Raw genomic sequence first — 17,727 nt, 5'->3', positions numbered from 1 at the left:
AATAGTAATCTTTGTTGGCACGAAATCAGATAGGATTATGCTGTCAATATGGTGAAACATGTACAGTGAAACGAACTATATAGATATGCTAATAATTTTTGTGTTAATAACTCTCATATGTAACTTATACATAGCCCTTCATTTACTTCTCATTCCCTCAGAACATTTTTCAGTATTCAGTTGATATGAAATTTTATACTGTATTGTTACATTTGCTGTTTCATATAAAAACAATAGTTTCTCTTCTCTCCTTATTCTTTCTGATAGTTTTGGTATGAACCATGATGGAATTGGAAATTCTTGTGGAACCAAAGGTCATGAAGCAGCAAAACTTATGGCAGCTCACATTACAGCAAACACCAACCCCTTTTCATGGTCAACCTGCAGTAGGGATTATATCACCAGTTTTTTAGAGTAAGTATTATTTCAAGGCAATTATAAATTTTGTGAGGGGGAGGAATTCACCCATATTTATACCTTGCTAGTGTGAATAACAGTGCTAGAAAATGTGTAGTCATAAGCCCCAATCCAGAAAAGTATTCAGAGTGGATGATCAGCACTGTCAGATTTGCTCATACTATTTTGCTGTACAGAATCAGAAAATAGAATGGAGTAGAAAACAGGAATCACTACAAGATATCATTTAGGATGAACATATTAAGGGTTAATACTGACAGTGCTGCCCATCATTATGCAAGAACTCTACCTTCAGCTCTTGGATATCATTCTTCCCTTATTTTGCCCTCACTATATATAGACCTCATATATCATGTTATGAAAGACTTGTTTTGCCTTTTTATTTAACATGTTTACTTCATTCATATTATTAAATGACATTTGACTTTAGCATTGTAGATGGTGATGATGGTGATGATTTGGCCAGAACAAAAGTCTCTACTTCTGTGATGTTTGAGAAAGGATGTGCTTGGAGAAAATTTTAGTAAAAATTATTTCTAATTAAGCATTGATTTGGGGGACAGAATTGAATTTATTTAAATAGAAAAGATGTTATATACTTTGGGATAAGAAGCCCAAATTATATCATGGGCTTTAAAAAAACACATTTTTCCCCTTAAACATTTATGATTGGTAATAAAAGAGAACAGAAGGAGGAGAAAGGTGAAGGAGGCAGGGTAGACAGGAAAGGATGAAATAGAGCTGAAGAAAACATACTGGGGTGGTTGATGAAGAATAAGCAGGGCAGTAGTCGAAACTGGAGGACTAGAGAAAGAAAAAAAAGCAAAGGAGGTAACCTTAGTGAGAAAAACAGAAAAGAACACCCAGGGACTCTTTTTAAAAAAAAAAAAAAATTGATGGCTAGGTATGTTTTGCCCTTCTGTTAGTTAATAGAGATTAATTAAAAGATAAATTTATATCTATTTTTAGATCCTTTTTATAGATCACTAGGAATTTATGATTCTTAATAATAGCGACAACAAAATGTAACTTTCCCCTACTTGCTGTAACTTGTTGTTGTTGTTGTTAGCTGCGAAGTCGTGTCCGACCCATCGCGACCCTATGGACAACATTCCTCCAGGCCTTCCTGTCCTCTACCATCTTCTGGAGTCCATTTAAGCTCACGCCTACTGCTTCAGTGACTCCATCCAGCCACCTCATTCTCTGTCGTCCCCTTCTTCTATTGCCCTCGATCTTTCCCAGCATTAGGCTCTTCTCCAGTGAGTCCTTCCTTCTCATTAGGTGGCCAAAGTACTTGAGTTTTAGCTTCAGGATCTGGCCTTCTAAAGAGCAGTCAGGGTTGATCTCCTCTAGGACTGACCGGTTTGATCGCCTTGCAGTCCAAGGGACTCGCAGGAGTCTTCTCCAGCACCACAGTTCAAAGGCCTCAATTCTTTGGCACTCAGCCTTTCTTATGGTCCAACTTTCACTGCCATACATTGCAACTGGGAAGACCATAGCCTTGACTATACGCACTTTTGTTGACAGGGTGATGTCTCTGCTTTTTAGTGTGCTGTCTAGATTTGCCATGGCTTTCCTCCCCAGGAGCAAGCGTCTTTTAATTTCTTGGCTATAGTCCCCATCTGCAGTGATCTTGGAGCCCAGGAAAATAAAATCTGTCACTACCTCCATTTCTTCCCCATCTATTTGCCAGGAATTGAGAGGGCCGGATGCCATGATCTTGGTTTTCTTAATGTTAAGTTTCAACCCAAGTTTTGCACTCTCCTTCTTCACCCGCAACAAGAGGCTCTTTAGTTCTTCTTCACTTTCTGCCATTAGAGTGGTATCATCTGCGTATCTTAGGTTGTTGATATTTCTTCCGGCAATCTTAATTCCAACTTTTGATTCATCTAGCCCTGCCTTTCTCATGATCTGCTCTGCATATAAGTTAAATAGGCAGGGCGACAGTATACAGCCTTGCCGGACTCCTTTCCCAATTTTGAACCAATCAGTGGTTCCGTGTCCAGTTCTCACTGTTGCTTCTTGATCCGCATATAGGTTTCTCAAGAGACAAATAAGATGGTCTGGTACTCCCATCTCTTTAAGAACTTGCCACAGTTTGTTATGATCCACACAATCAAAGGCTTTAGCATAGTCAATGAAGCAGAAGTAGATGTTTTTCTGGAACTCCCTAGCTTTCTCCATGATCCAGCGAATGTTGGCAATTTGATCTCTAGTTCCTCTGCCTCTTCGAAATCCTGCCTGCACTTCTGGTAGTTCTCGATCCACATACTGCTGAAGTCTAGCTTGTAGGATTTTAAGCATGACTTTACTAGCATGAGAAATGAGTGCAATGGTGCGATAGTTTGAACATTCTTTGGCACTGCCTTTCTTTGGAATTGGAATGTAAACTGCTGTAACTTAGGTTACTGTAAAAAAAATCCTAATGCAGTGATGGCGAACCTTTTAGAGACCGAGTGCCCAAACTGCAACCCAAAACCCACTTATTTATCGCTGGATGCCGGGTGGGCGTGGCCCATTGAGTGGGCGTGGTTGTGTCATGGCAGATTGTGTGGGTGTGGCCAAGGTGGGCGTGGTCACCTCAATGTTGCTGGTGGGGAGGGACGCCAGTGGGGGGTGAGCAGGGATGGAGGAAATCCACAGGGGCTCTGGCAGGTGGGTTGGTAGGCAGGAGGCTCATCCTGTGGGGTGCGGTGAGGTAGGGCAGGGGTGCCATTGCCATGGGGCAAGGCAAGGGCCAGGGTGGCTGCTGCCTGACACCATCGGCCCCCGCACACAGAGGCCAGTGAGCGCATGGGGGCCAACAGTGTCCATCAGCAGCCACAGCCTGCCGGCACCTTGACTGGCGCACTCTGGGGCTCCGCAGCCCACCACCAGCAGTTCAAAGAAGCCACCTCTGAGCTGGATGCCCGGCCAACAGCTGAGGAGGCTATGCAGTGGGTCGTGCCCAGGAAAAGGAGAGCATGTGAGGCCAGGAGGGACGAGATGGGGGGGAAGGGAAACCAGCCGTGCCGGGATGCATCCAGCCACATGGGAACTCAGCAAGTTAGCGGGCAGCTGCTTGAAGAGGGACGGTTGCCATCTCCAGGGCATGGCAAGTGTGCCCACAGACAGGGCACGTGACATACAGTAGGTTCGCCACCACTGTCCTAATGGATGTGGAACACCATTACTTTCATTCAGTCCTGCTACCTAACAAAATATTCCCTGGCTCCAATTTCTGTAACTCAAAAGTAGATTGTTGTATCTGATCCCTGGTTAGTTGAGTAATATGTTATATGTGCACCTGAACCTGGTTTATCACTACTTCTTTTTCCTTTGCAGTTAAATAAATGTCACCTGAAAGAATTATTGTACAAATGTTATATTCCAATAGAAGAAAATATTTAATAGTTCAATAGGTTGAACTGTGAAGTCTTTGGTGTTCTCTAACTTGGTTATTTGCTTGCAGATATCACATTACCCAACATCTTATGTTAGCTAGTCAGGTAATCAGACATCCTCAAGCAAACAACCAAGCTCAGAGACCACTAAGGCCTCCAGATGTTCAGTTGCTTGAGGAGCTAATTATAACGGTTCATTTAGTTTATTATTCATTTCTGTTATAAATAATTTATAGATTGAAAACTATTCTTATTTCCATTCATGTTGTTATGGCAAGATTTTGGGGTCAGATGGATGATTGGCAATCATTCACCCATAAATTTATGGGTGAAATGGTTTTTTTTAAGGATTTAGTTTTGAGCCTCAGGTATAATAGTTTTCTGACTTAGTTATTCTTATATAGAAAGATCTCTGCATTCTTCAAAAAGATTTGTTTGTATATGTATTTTGTCTTATTTATGCTTAAAATGGTCTTTAAAATTTAAGTTCATAAAATAAACCTTTATTTAACTAGATCTAAACCTCATAAAGAAGAATTGTGTCAGTCATCTATTGAGATAAGTTTGATATGTGCTGATTTCTTTTACCTAATTACTGTAGCTACTATAAATATACATACTTTCTGAAGTTATTCAAGAAATGTTCACAAAAGTAATGTTAACACTGAAAGTTTTTAAGAAGTATTAATCTGCACTTATAAATGAATTTTTAAAACTGTCTTTTCTTAGGCTGCATAAAGTTTGGAGGAAATATGGAATTTAAGGTAGGGGTTCAAAGCTTGATCATGAATTCACTGATGGTCTTCAGCAAAGTAATTTTACATAATGTTATCTACAAAAAGAAAATTCGGTGAACTCCTAACCATTTATATACAATGACATTCTTGAGGGGTACACAAAATAGCATTTTAATGAATATTTTGCAAATGAGAAGTTATGCAGTAATGATCCATAATAGGAAAGCATTTCTATTTTCTATAATACACGTATATTTACATAGCTGTAAATGTAGTTAGGAGTTTGATTTGTCTTCAGATCATATAAATCTTTCACCTTTTTACTAAAGAATAGTATTCCTGATTTTTCTTATGTTGGACAGTTCAGGCCGTGGTACTTGCCTTGATAATGAACCTCCAAAGCGTGATTTTCTTTATCCTGTGGTGGCCCCAGGTCAGGTGTATGATGCTGATGAACAATGTCGCTTCCAATATGGAGCTGCATCACGCCAGTGTAAATACGGGGTAAGAGCTCTAAATCCTTATACTATATTAACTGTCCCAAGTAATCACTTACATATATTTCATCCTGACATAAAAGTTTATTAACATATAACTGTTAACATAGTTTTCTACTAGTAATTTGATTGTATTATTGTTTCAAATAAGGAACAACAATTTTTTATGCTGCATCTTTTGCTTGAGTTGTTTATATGTATTTTATATCTTAATGTTTGAACTGAGCATTTTTCCTCAAAATCAGTTGGATAATCTTAGGAATTTAGCTAACTCAGAACAGTTACTTGTAGAAATGCTGCTAATGACAAAGTTATAATATGTTTAAATACAAACCTCAGGATACATCTTTCTTTAATATGAAATGATTTTGTAGAGTAAACAGTTTTAATTATGTTATGTATTATAATTTTTTGCTTTCTCTCATAGCATTATTAGTGATTATGACAATTACCATTATTACTGTTAACCACTGCAATAATGAATTTATTAAACTCATTATTACAGTTATTATAATTGAGTTGGGTTGTGAATATATTCCATCCCTTGCATTCCTTAATAAAAGAATTGTTTATTTATTTATTTTGAAAATGCCATTCTGGGTGGCTTCCACATGCATTAAAAACCAACATCCAAATACAGTAAGGTTATAAAAAATCAATAACACAAAATAAACTTTTAGTTATTTTACTAATACTTAAGAACAGCTTGAAATAGCATTTAGTGGTTTTTGTAAGCTAAAGCATCACTTACAATGATTCTGTCACCAGTAGGGTTTAAATATGAAAATGGTATTAAAATAGTATTTTGTAGATTTGTTGCCAAGTTACATATTATTTTATATACTTTTTAAATAAAATATTTTTTGAATGATAGTGTTTTGTCAGGTCTAAAAACTACATATAATAATTTACCTAATCATCTGCAATAATCACTTCTTTTAGAACCACAGTACAAAAGGAATTCATTTTTAATATCTCAAGGGTGATAAGTACAATATTATTCTTGGGATGAATTTTGGCAATTCATATAGCAATGGATTTAAAAGTTTTTTGTGGTTGGCTGACTAACTGTTAGTTCTTGATTTTTTTCAACAAATAGCCTGTATTGATTCTATTTAAGTTTGTTCTTTCTCCTACTTCTGTTTCTGTTTTTCTCTTCTTGACGTCCACATACTTCATAAACTCTTTTTGCTTAGTTATCCCATTTTAGGTATATTTAATAATAGAAAGATGCAGTCATTTGACTTTGAGGTACGTTTGACCTTGAAAAATCAGCAGTGTACATATTATCTTTGAGAAATAAACTCAGACTTTTCATTAGCTTCTCAAACAGCGCATTTACCTGATTTTATCTTTGCAACAATTTTGTGAGATAAGTAAGATTTCAAAATTCATAGTTCTACAGGCTTACCCAGTGATATGCATAGTTTGTGATCTAAACTAGATTGACACTGTTAAGTATTGTGCTATCTTGGCTCTGAATTCTATACCACCTTCCCTTCTTAACTAATTTTAAACTAATAAGAGATTAAAAAGATAATTCTTAACTGATATTGGCACAAAAACAACTCACATTAGAACGGTGACTTGTCTTGATTGGATATTTGTAGGCTGACATAGCTACCTTCTTCCAAGTTTCTCTACAGTTGGGTAGAAAACATTATATTATTTTTTGCAGAGTTTTGTGTGACAAGGACCAATGCCTTTTTTTTTCATCTGTTGTTTTCTACGTTTCTATTCTGTTTTCTGTCCACCTATCTGAAAAGTAGAAGTGATACTTAGGATGGAGTCTAGTTGTCAGTTCCTGGACTTCTTCATGTTTTGACATTTATTATTTTGAAATAACATACTGTTTTTTTTAATGAATTGGGAAGTATCAGCACAAAACACAATAGCTAGAATTTACATGGGAACAGTTCCCTCATAACATATCTTGTTCTTCTTGAAAGGATTTAGTAGCTGTTTATTCATTTATATGCCCAATGCAAATTGCATATGTTGACATCTAAATGACTTGGTATCTAGGTATAAGAAACAGTCTCTTCCTCCCCACAAATTAAGGCCATAGATTAATTGCCCCATTTAAATGTCATGGTCTCTGTCTGAAATATTGCTTATATGTATAACAGAGGAGGTTGTTTTGGCAGTATCTTCTCAGCTATGCAGTCTTCCTTGAAAAAACATTCCTGGCTTCAGGTTTTTTGTTTTTTAGTCCCAGACAAAATCTTTATTATCCATCTGATGCAATTAAAATGAATAAGCCCTTTCAGTATACTAGAATTTGTTGATGAATGTTTAAACTGAATATCTACCTGCTTCTTCTTCTTTTCTTATGGTTATTGCTTCAGCTTTTATTTTAAGTATACAAAATGATTTCTACAAGCATATGAATTCTTAAATAAAAGAATTATGACTTGAGTCAAATGAATCACATACCCAGTTTACTTCAGACATCTAGAAATAAGAAATACTGTATCATATAACTTGCCAGGGATTGTGTTAGGCATATGTTTTTTAAAACAAGTTTTATTGATTTTTTAATATTTACATATACATGTATTTGTGAAGCAATACGGTGGTTGGGTAGTCAAAGTAACAAATAACAAGTTGTTTGTAAATAGTTCAGGTTGCATCAACAAGGATTCCCTCTCTGATTCCCTTAGTTATCACATAGTCAAAATAATCAAGTTAATACATTTCTATTTGTGACCTAGTCAATTAACAGAATTTTCAATATATTTTCACTAATACATATCAATATCCTGTTTTTAAGTTTTATCTAATTGCAATAAAATACTCTAGAGTAGCCTATAATATACAAAAGAAAGTTTAATTTTTGCGTAACTCACAATTCCCTATTTCAATAAAGAATAATTCTCTTGTCTACAAAACGTACATTGTTCAAACATTCTTATGTTTTACCAGTAAAGTCTAGTTTTCATCTTAACAAATCACCAAATATTAGAAAAATATTTTTTGTCTTAACCGTTCAACAATTATTAAAATACTATCTTTTGTTATAAAATTCTAGATTCTATAGTATAGTTCAAAATTATCCTCTAGAACAAGGGTCTTCAAACTTGGCCCTTTTATGACTTGTGGACTTCAACTCCCAGAATTCCTCAGCCAAGCACGCTGGCTGAGGAATTCTGGGAGTTGAAGTCCACAAGTCATAAAAGGGCCAAGTTTGAAGACCCCTGCTCTAGAAGCTTAATTTTGTTTTCCTTTAAAGATCTAATTTTTGAGAGTAACTAGAACTTCACTTCTTGTAAAATTGCTGTATAGATCTTACTTTTATCTATGAAAATGTCATAGAAAACAGTTGATCAATTACATACTGTGTTTCCCCGAAAATAAGACCCGGTCTTATATATTTTTTTCCTCCCAAAGAAGTATTAGGTCTTATTTTGGGAGGATGTCTTATTTTTTTGCCAGGAGCTGCTCTATGCGCCCTGCATCGGCTTACTGTGCCTCAGGGCTCCTGCTGCTGCCACCGCAAGGCCCATCGTGTTGTAGCTGCTGCCACGAGTTGTGTCCTGCTGCCATTACCATCCACCGCCGCAAGTCATGTCCTGCCACCATTGCTACTGCCACCTTGAGGCATTTCCTGTTGTTATTGTTGCCGCCGCGAGGCACATCCCGCCGTCAATGCCAACACCGCAAGATGTGTCCTACTGCCATTCCTGCCACTGGTGCAAGGTGTATCCTGTTGCTATTGCCGCCGCCACGAGGCACATCCTGCCGCTGTTGCTGCAGCGAGACATGTCTTGCTGCAGTTGCTGGTGGCGGCAGCAATAGGACACACCTTGCAGCAGTGCAATGTGCCTTGCAGCAGCAGCAACAGTAACAGGACGCATCTTGCGGTGGCAATAGCGACAGGATGCACCTTGCAGTGGTGGCAACAGCAGCAGGATGCACCTCACGGTTGTGGCAATGGTGGCATGACACAATTTGTGGAGGCAGCAACAGCAGGAGCCATGTGGCACAGTAAGCAGGTGTGGGTGGTGTGGGGAAGCTCCCCCCTTCCCCCCACCTCATGTCACTGTATGTCTTAGAAAATAAGTAGGGCTTATTTTAAGGGTAGGGCTTGTATAAAAAAAATCAAGCTAGGGCTTATTTTGGGGAAAACACAGGAAATCACTTTGTTTTTGTCTCTCAGCAACCACATAGTTAGATTTTTCTCCATGAAGAATAGTTTAATACATAAGGTAATTTACCTGTAACATGTCTGATTAACCTGAATCCACGAATAATTAATATTCATGATTTCTTATTTCTTTTTTTGCTTTTTGTTGGATAGTGATGCAGGATTTAGGGATTTGAGGAGCAACCAGTACTTTCAGCACTGCTGCTGTAACTGCTATATTGCTGATTATAAATTTCTAAACAAATACAGACTGAAATGATATCTTGAGGAATGCAATTAATGCCTTTAATGCAGCAAAACATCAAAATAAATTGTAGCCCATCTATGTTATATTATATCATGTTATTCATTAGGCCTCTGCGTGCACACTTCAAAAACAAAATGAAATAATTACTTCAGATTTCATACACAGAAAGTATTCTGCTGAATTTTAAATCAGATGAACCTTGTTCTGACTTTGCATAAGGTGCTGTTGGTTAAACAGCATCCATTTTTCAGGTTGGCAAAGTACCCTGATTATAGATCTGGTAAGGTTGAAGTGTGTTAACAGAAGGAAGAAAATTGGGTTCAGAATGATCAGGCTTAGAACAAATGTGTTTTGTTTTTGCTTGCTTTACATTTACAGACTTAAAGCTGAGATATGAAATGTACTTTTAGAACTAAGTATTTTACGTGTGTGGTTGACTTATTATAGTACTTTTAACTATCTGTAAAACTCTTTACAATTAGTACTGAAGTTGCAACAGAGTTTGGGTATTTCTATTTCACAATTCTTTTATGGTACTTTTCATAGGCCATTGGCAGGTTGTGCATGTGTATCTTTATATATTATTCTTAGCTCCAGGTATACTTTTTGTAAACATACATATTTTTATAGTGAAATCAGAAATATAGTCTAATTCTGTAACCATCTATAACAGGGGTGTCAAACTGCCGGCCCATGGGCCGGACACATCATCCAGAAGCTGCACCCACCCCATTGCCGGCAATAGCAAAACTCTCCCGATAATTTGTGTGACATTAAGTGACGTCGCGAGTTTGACATGTCTGATCTATAATGTCAGGCATTTTATATGTGTTTGTTAGTGTTTGTAAATTCCAAATCAGTACAATAGTGCCACCTAAGAAAGGGAAATTATGAAGCCTATTAATGGAGATGCATGCTAGTCCTGAAAACATAATTAACATGAGTAAAAAGATTCTGAAAACTGCTGAATACTTGTCAGCCATTTGAGGTAGACCAGGACAGGAAATAGGCTCCACAGGAACTACTATAACTTAGTTTATTGTTGAATTGTTTATTGAAAATCTGAGTTTCCCTTTCCTTTCCTTAGATACTCAAGAGAATCAAGATAGATTAGACTTGAATTTCTTCCTCACTTCCTCTTTCCTTTCATGGCTAAGCTGATATTTTTGTAATGACTGCTATATCTTTTCTTCAAAGGCTATTTCCATACTTCTCTATACTTGAGTTGATAGAAGCATTCATGGTGTCTGGATTTTAGTTTTCTTATAGAGTCTTACAGGAATCAAATATTTAGAAAAGGAGAAATGACTACACAGAAATCTAGAACACGACAGCTTTGTATATTTTTAATTAAAAGAGCAAAAGGGCATCTGAAATTGAAGATGTTCAGTTATGATATCATTGGCCAATATGTCTTGCTTTAGTGGCTAAATGTACTAAGAACATCATAAATTTTGCATCCAAAATTTTGCATCTAGTAGATAGACATAGATGTATTTTAAAAGAAACACAAGGTTGTATCCAATCTACTACTGAATCATTTTCATAAATAGAACAAGGAATGACATATTTTTATAACTTCCCTTCTTCCTATAACCTACTTGATACCTTTTAAATGAACATAGCTGATGGTGAAATTATTTCCTTTGATGAAATCAGTGCTGATATCTGGGTTATTGGGCCAGATTTTCAGTGGTGATATAGAACTATGAGGACCTTTTGACTCTGGAATAGGGATTTCTAGAAAGGATATAAGATAAAGGAAGGCCAAATGGTTCTAGACCATGAAGAAAACATAAAGACTAACTCTTTCCACTGATCAAGGACAAATGAGCATCTGAGAAACATATTTTATATTGCTACTCTACTGATTACTGGCCTGTAGCAGTTGCCCAATCAACAGGGAAATTGTCAATGCAGCAACCTGCACCAACATTTCACCTTAGCTGTAATTAATAAAGTTGAGGCCAATATTTCCCCCACTCTTTGAAACAATTGTCACATTGTGTTTCCTTTGCCTTTTTCCTATACAAGTGGTATGAAGAGCCTAGAATTTTGCATTATTTACTTCTGGCTAATGCTTTCAATTTCTTGGAAAAGTTGTTGTCAGTTCTATATAGTCAAACAATTATAAATCTATTTTTGAAATCTTTTTCTACTATAATTATTGTATTAATTAAAATTATGTCTTGACTTCTCCTTGATGATATCTAGTAGTTTTTCCTATTTATCTTTTATTTCTTGCCTCTGAACTTTAGGACTACATTAAAGAACGTCAGTCTACATTACTGCTTCTGTCTTAGCTATCTTTAAAAGGACCAATCAGGCCTACTGATACATTGCATAGATGTTTGAGGGTCTAAAAAAGAGTCTTGGTAATGATCATATAAATTTGGATTACAATAGCAAGATTGGTTGCTTATAATGCAGGCTAAGTCTCAGATGCTAATTGACAGTTGAGGAAGGTTATAATAAGTCAGGGCCAAGAAAGGAAAAGCTGAGAGATTCACAGATTTGCTAAGGTTCAGATAAGCACCCAATATATAGGAAAATAAGATGAGAATATGATTTACTTTATAGTTGGAATTTTAAATTAGATACTATAAAACCTTCAGCATGTATGAATTGATAACATGCTGCATCGCTTCATAATGAGCATTTATGAAAATGGAGCATTAAGATTTGTGATTTTTGGGTGCTTATCTGAATCTAACTGAGGTTCATATATCTTTAATATTCACCCTCATATATATAAAACACAATTAACAGCATGAAACAACTGAGGGTGGAAAAATACTAGCTGGATATTTTTGCAGCTCTGAATTGGAAATATAATATCCAAGTATTTTTTTAATGCTCTGTTTTAACAAATGCTCATCAAGAGGTGCAGCATATTAAAGATTAGCATATACTGAAGGAATATTTTAAGATATTTTAAAAGTTAACTGCAATAGTTTTCCAATGATATTATGTTTTTATCATTTATTTCTCTTCTTATTTTCTTAATATTGTGAATAAAAAATTTGTACATCTTTTTCACTTATGCTAAAATTTATATATGGGAAATAATACAGCATGTTGTTCCTCGTACAAATAATAATAAATTGAGGGGTCTTGTTATATTACTTATATTATGCAGGAACTTTAGAGATTATTTAATATGCCTACTTGTAAAATTCTGCATGACTTATGGAAAGAGGGTCCATCATATATAACATAAAAGCAAAAAGAAGATAATTTGATTTGCTGTTTTTTTTCTCTAGATGGGTTCAGCTTTCTTTAATTTACTGCAAATACAAGCTTCCGAATTCCAAACTGAAGTCATGGAGCCCTAAGATACACCGTTACAGGTTGTGATCTATCTTGTCTTGATCTTGTGAAAGGCTACAACTTCAGTTTATGTTTTGACTACAGTTGCCCATATTTCTCAGAGAAATGTTTGTTTTTACATGCATAAATGCAGGTTCTGATTTTGAACTGATTTTTATAGGTTTAAAATTTTGCTTCCTTGAGGACAACAATTTTTAACTAAATTACTCAGAGAATATGATTAAGATCTATTTGAAGACAGTGAGTGAATTTTTACTTGACATTGGAAATAACAAAGAATAAAATTACTTAGAATGGTAATGGTGAATCACAAAATTAATTTGAAAGTGTAAGCTTTCTTGATCATTTTCATTCTGGGTCTCATCTCTCTAGGCTACTCAGATTATTTCCATAGTAGATTATTAAATGAAGTCCTATTGAATTATTATTGGTAATAATAGATAATTAAATTTAGGGAATACAAGTTCATAAACACAAAGAAAATCACAATCATTATTTTAAACATCTCTAAATTTGACTTTCCCCCCAAAATGTACATAAAATTGTTAATATTGCTATAAAATGAAAACATCCCAGAGAACATTGTTTTCATACGTTAAAGAATATATATATATATAATTCCAACATATATTTTGCTTCCAATTAATTATTCTACAATATTCTTACAATATCTACTGAGCACTGAACTTACTCATGACCAGGAGTTGTCAATTCAGCAATGATGTAAATCACAAATTTATTGTATTTATAAATGACTAACTGATTAGCTTTGGAATAGTCTTTTTGTTGGCCCATATTACAAAAAAATCCTAGAAAAATAGTTTTGTTGCATGAAATTCTACCAAGACTTATAGCAATGGAACCCAACTCACTCTGGAGAGACTTTCCAAAGAATATTTGGAAGGTTTATACTGATACATGATTTTTGATAGATTTATTCAGATTTTTTTAAAAAAAAAACATTTATTCAGAATATAAAATGTAGAAGATGATAACATTTTAAAATTACACACCTTAAGTCAGGATTTGTTTTTTTTACTTCTTTATTATTTCTTTATTATTTTAATTTGTGTCCTACCTTTCCATCTCCAGCATGCTCAAGATGGCTCAGTACAAATTTAAAAGATTTAAAAACTTAATTACTGTATAAAATGTAATAGTATACGGGAATGACCTTGGGAGATAGTGAGAAGAGACTAGCCAAGGGAACAATAAGATAAAAGTCAATTTAATCCACACCAGGAATAAGGGAAGGGCAAGCAGCTCAGAAGGGACTTCTCCAGTTATTAGATTTTGTTAATGTAAACTTACAATAAAGTAGAATTTGCTCAGCTGGCCGTGTTTCCTGTCTGGTCTAGCTTGCAAGACTGACACCAATCTTGCAAGTCTGAAAGTACATTTGTCCCCCACCTGTCTCTTTTACAGCCTAAGAAACCTGGAGAGTTCCTTTTGAGATGCTTATCCTGCCTGCATTCCTGCTGCAGGCTGTGCCTCTTCTCCCCGTTTCCCATGGTTATTCCACTTATCATTACACAAAGAGCAACCACATAATTTTCAGATCTACAGGTGAAACTCGAAAAATTAGAATATCATGCAAAAGTTCATTTATTTCAGTAATGCAACTTAAAAGGGGAAACTAATATATGAGATAGACTCATTACATGCAAAGCAAGATAGTTCAAGCCGTGATTTGTCATAATTGTGATGATGATGGCTTACAGCTCACGAAAACCCCAAATCCACAATCTCAGAAAATTAGAATATTACATGCAATCAATAAAACAAGGAGTGTACATAGAACAGTATCGGACCTCTAAAAGTATAAGCATGCATATGTACTCAGTACTTGGTTTGGGCCCCTTTTGCAGCAATTACTGCCTCAATGCAGCGTGGCATGGAAGCTATCAGCCTATGGCACTGCTGAGGTGTTATGGAAGACCAGGATGCTTCAATAGCGGCTTTCAGCTCTTCTGCATCGTTTGGTCTCATGTCTCTCATCTTTCTCTTGGCAATGCCAAGAGATATTCTCTATGGGGTTCAGGTCAGGCGAGTTTACTGGCCAATCAAGCACAGTAAACCCACGGTCATTGAACCAGGTTTTGGTGCTTTTGGCAGTGTGAGCAGGTGCCAAGTCCTGCTGGAAAATGAAGTCAGCATCCCCATAAAGCTCGTATGCAGAAGGAAGCATGAAGTGCTCCAAAATCTCCTGGTAGACGGCTGCATTGACCCTGGACTTAATGAAGCACAGTGGACCAACACCAGCAGATGACATGGCTCCCCAAATCAACAAGACTGTGGAAACTTCACACTGGACTTCAAGCATGCATCTTGCAGTGTGTGCCTCTCCATTCTTCCTCCAGACTGGGTCCTTGGTTTCCAAATGAGATGCAAAAGTTGCTCTCATCAGAAAAGAGGACTTTGGACCACTGAGCAACAGACCAGGTCTGTTTTTCTTTAGCCCAGGTAAGACGCTTCTGATGTTGTTTGTTGTTCAGGAGCGGCTTGAGAAGAGGAATACGACATTTGAAGCCCATGTCCAGGATCCGTCTGTGTGTGGTGGCTCTTGATGCACTGACTCCAGCCTCACTCCACTCTTTGTGAAAGTCCCCAACACTTTTGAATGGCCTTTTCCTGACAATCCTCTCCAAGCTGCGGTCATCACTGCTGCTTGTGCACCTTTTTCTTCCACACTTTTCCCCTCCATATAACTTTCTATTAATGTGCTTTGATACAGCACTTTGGGAACATCCAACTTCTTTTGCAATTACCTTTTGAGGCTTTCCCTCCTTATTGAGGGTGTCAATGATGGTTTTCTGCACAACTGTCAGGTCAGCAGTCTTCCCCATGATTGTGATTCCTACTGAACCAGACTGAGAGACCATTTAAAGGCTCAGGAAACCTTTGCAGGTGTTATGGCTTAATTAGCTGATTAGAGTGGGACACTTTGAGCCTAGAATATTGCACCTTTTCACAATATTCTAATTTTCTGAGATTGTGGATTTGGAGTTTTCATGAGCTGTAATCCATAATCATCACAATTATGACAAATCACGGCTTGAACTATCTTGCTTTGCATGTAATGAGTCTATCTCATATATTAGTTTCCCCTTTTAAGTTGCATTACTGAAATAAATGAACTTTTGCACGATATTCTAATTTTTTGAGTTTCACCTGTAAGGTCTGGGCAAACGAGAAATGGGAAATCAATTATGATGCTTGAATTAATTCTTAAATTCATCTTCATGCTTCCAAATGTTTTGGGATGTTTGTATGTCTTAATAATCAGATACATTATTTTTAAAAAAATATCTGGAACAGGAAGGGGAAAAAGTGAGGAAGAACTATCCAAGAATGCAATGTCTTTAATAATGCAGTGCAAAGTATCTGTGGCAAAGTCAGCACAAAAGTATCATTTTAAATCTTGTTTTGGAAGAAATCTAAATACTATATTAGTGAACAAAAGGATATAATTGAGATACAAATGTAATAATTTATTGTTAATATAAGCATGTGTTAGAATATAAATTGTATAAATAATTTACAAGCAAAAAATCATATTGAATGACCTAAATATGAATGCTTCCTATTCTATTCAACTTATGAACTTCCTATTCAACTTATGACTGGTCATTTAATGACCGCTTGAAGCTACAGTATCTAGAATTGTATCTTGCATGTATGTAAGATCAGCAATTTAGTTGTTAAAATTATTGTAATAGGTCAAAATAAATAAGAACAGGTAATGCTTTATTATCTCACACAATGCAATAAGAAGATACTTGATTATCCTGTGTTTCTCTTAGCAATTAAAGAAAATCCTAAACAGATACATTAAAAGTTTCATCTAATACTATTTTAATGTTTATTTTTATCTGTGAAATGTAAAATATAAATTTTTAAACTTTTTGTTTTTCTCAAGTCAGATACGTAATTTTGAATATTGTTTTCAATTGAATTGAATTTTTACGATATTTCTAGTACTTGTTTACGTATTTGGATTTAAAAGCAAAAAATTCTCTTCAACAAGGATTTTCTCTTCTTGTGTCCTTAAATGAAGTCTCCCTTTATTTAATATAACAATATAAAGTAATCAATCTTCTTATGTGCAAATTAAACTAATGAAAAATCTAATCTACTAAAGTAGTAAAAAACTGGTAGATGTTTTAAAATTTGATTGACTTCCTGAGCAGATTATTAAACATCTCTATTCTATTTTACCAAGAGCCACCATCCTAAAAAGTAATAGCACTGATTTAAATCTGAAAGTAATTATTTTAACTGAATTATATTTCAACAATTCATATTTTGGTGTCTGCAGGCACTTTTCCCACTTCTGAGTTCAGTTAAGTTTGATTATATTAAACCATGGCCAAAGTAGGACTACTGGAAAATGAAATAGCTATAATTACTGGTCTTTTTAATAAAATATATTATTTCAGACAATGCAAGAAATATGATTGTATGCCAACAATTGATAATCTTACAGGATGCTTTTATGAGCAAACACTATTTTAATATAGTATAGTAAGATAACCAATCTTGCTTACTATACTCTGTATTGTCTAGTTGAACATGCATCATAGTTCTCAATATTTTGATACCAAATATCAGCTTTTTTCAACAAAAATTCTTTAGTATTTTCATCTGAAATATTTCTTTTTATATTTTTTATTTATTATGAATTCTGCTTTCACAGTCATAAGAGAACAAGAAGAAACATTATAAAAGAATATAGTGAATTTCCTCATTTGTAGTTGTAGGCATCTTCACAGACCAGTTTGCAACTGCAAGCTACTGCAAGTGAAAAGATTGAAATAAATGAGAACTGAAGTCTTTTAGGTGAAAAGATTCAGTCTATGCCATCCAACTTGCAAGTTAAGTTATTAGGGTAAACTTAAGTGATTCAGAGGGACGCAGTGGCTCAGTGGGTTAGGATGCTGAGCTTGTCGATCAGAAGGTTGGCAGTTTG

General features: G+C 35.6%; 1 protein-coding gene across 1 annotated transcript in view; it reads left to right on the top strand.

Moving 5' to 3' along the window:
* Positions 1–17,727, top strand: part of ADAMTS6 (ADAM metallopeptidase with thrombospondin type 1 motif 6) — a 163,405-nt gene that overhangs the window by 82,119 nt on the left and 63,559 nt on the right. The window contains exons 10-11 of the mRNA XM_081315567.1: positions 268–414; positions 4,900–5,041. Coding sequence (XP_081171693.1) covers positions 268–414; positions 4,900–5,041 — 289 coding nt within the window. The remainder of the gene's footprint in view (positions 1–267; positions 415–4,899; positions 5,042–17,727) is intronic.

Source organism: Vipera berus (genome assembly GCF_964194415.1).
Source record: "Vipera berus genome assembly, chromosome: 2".
Lineage (NCBI taxonomy): Eukaryota > Metazoa > Chordata > Lepidosauria > Squamata > Viperidae > Vipera > Vipera berus.
The sequence above is the reverse complement of the archived record's forward strand: the minus strand, read 5'-3'. Positions and strand labels throughout refer to the sequence as shown.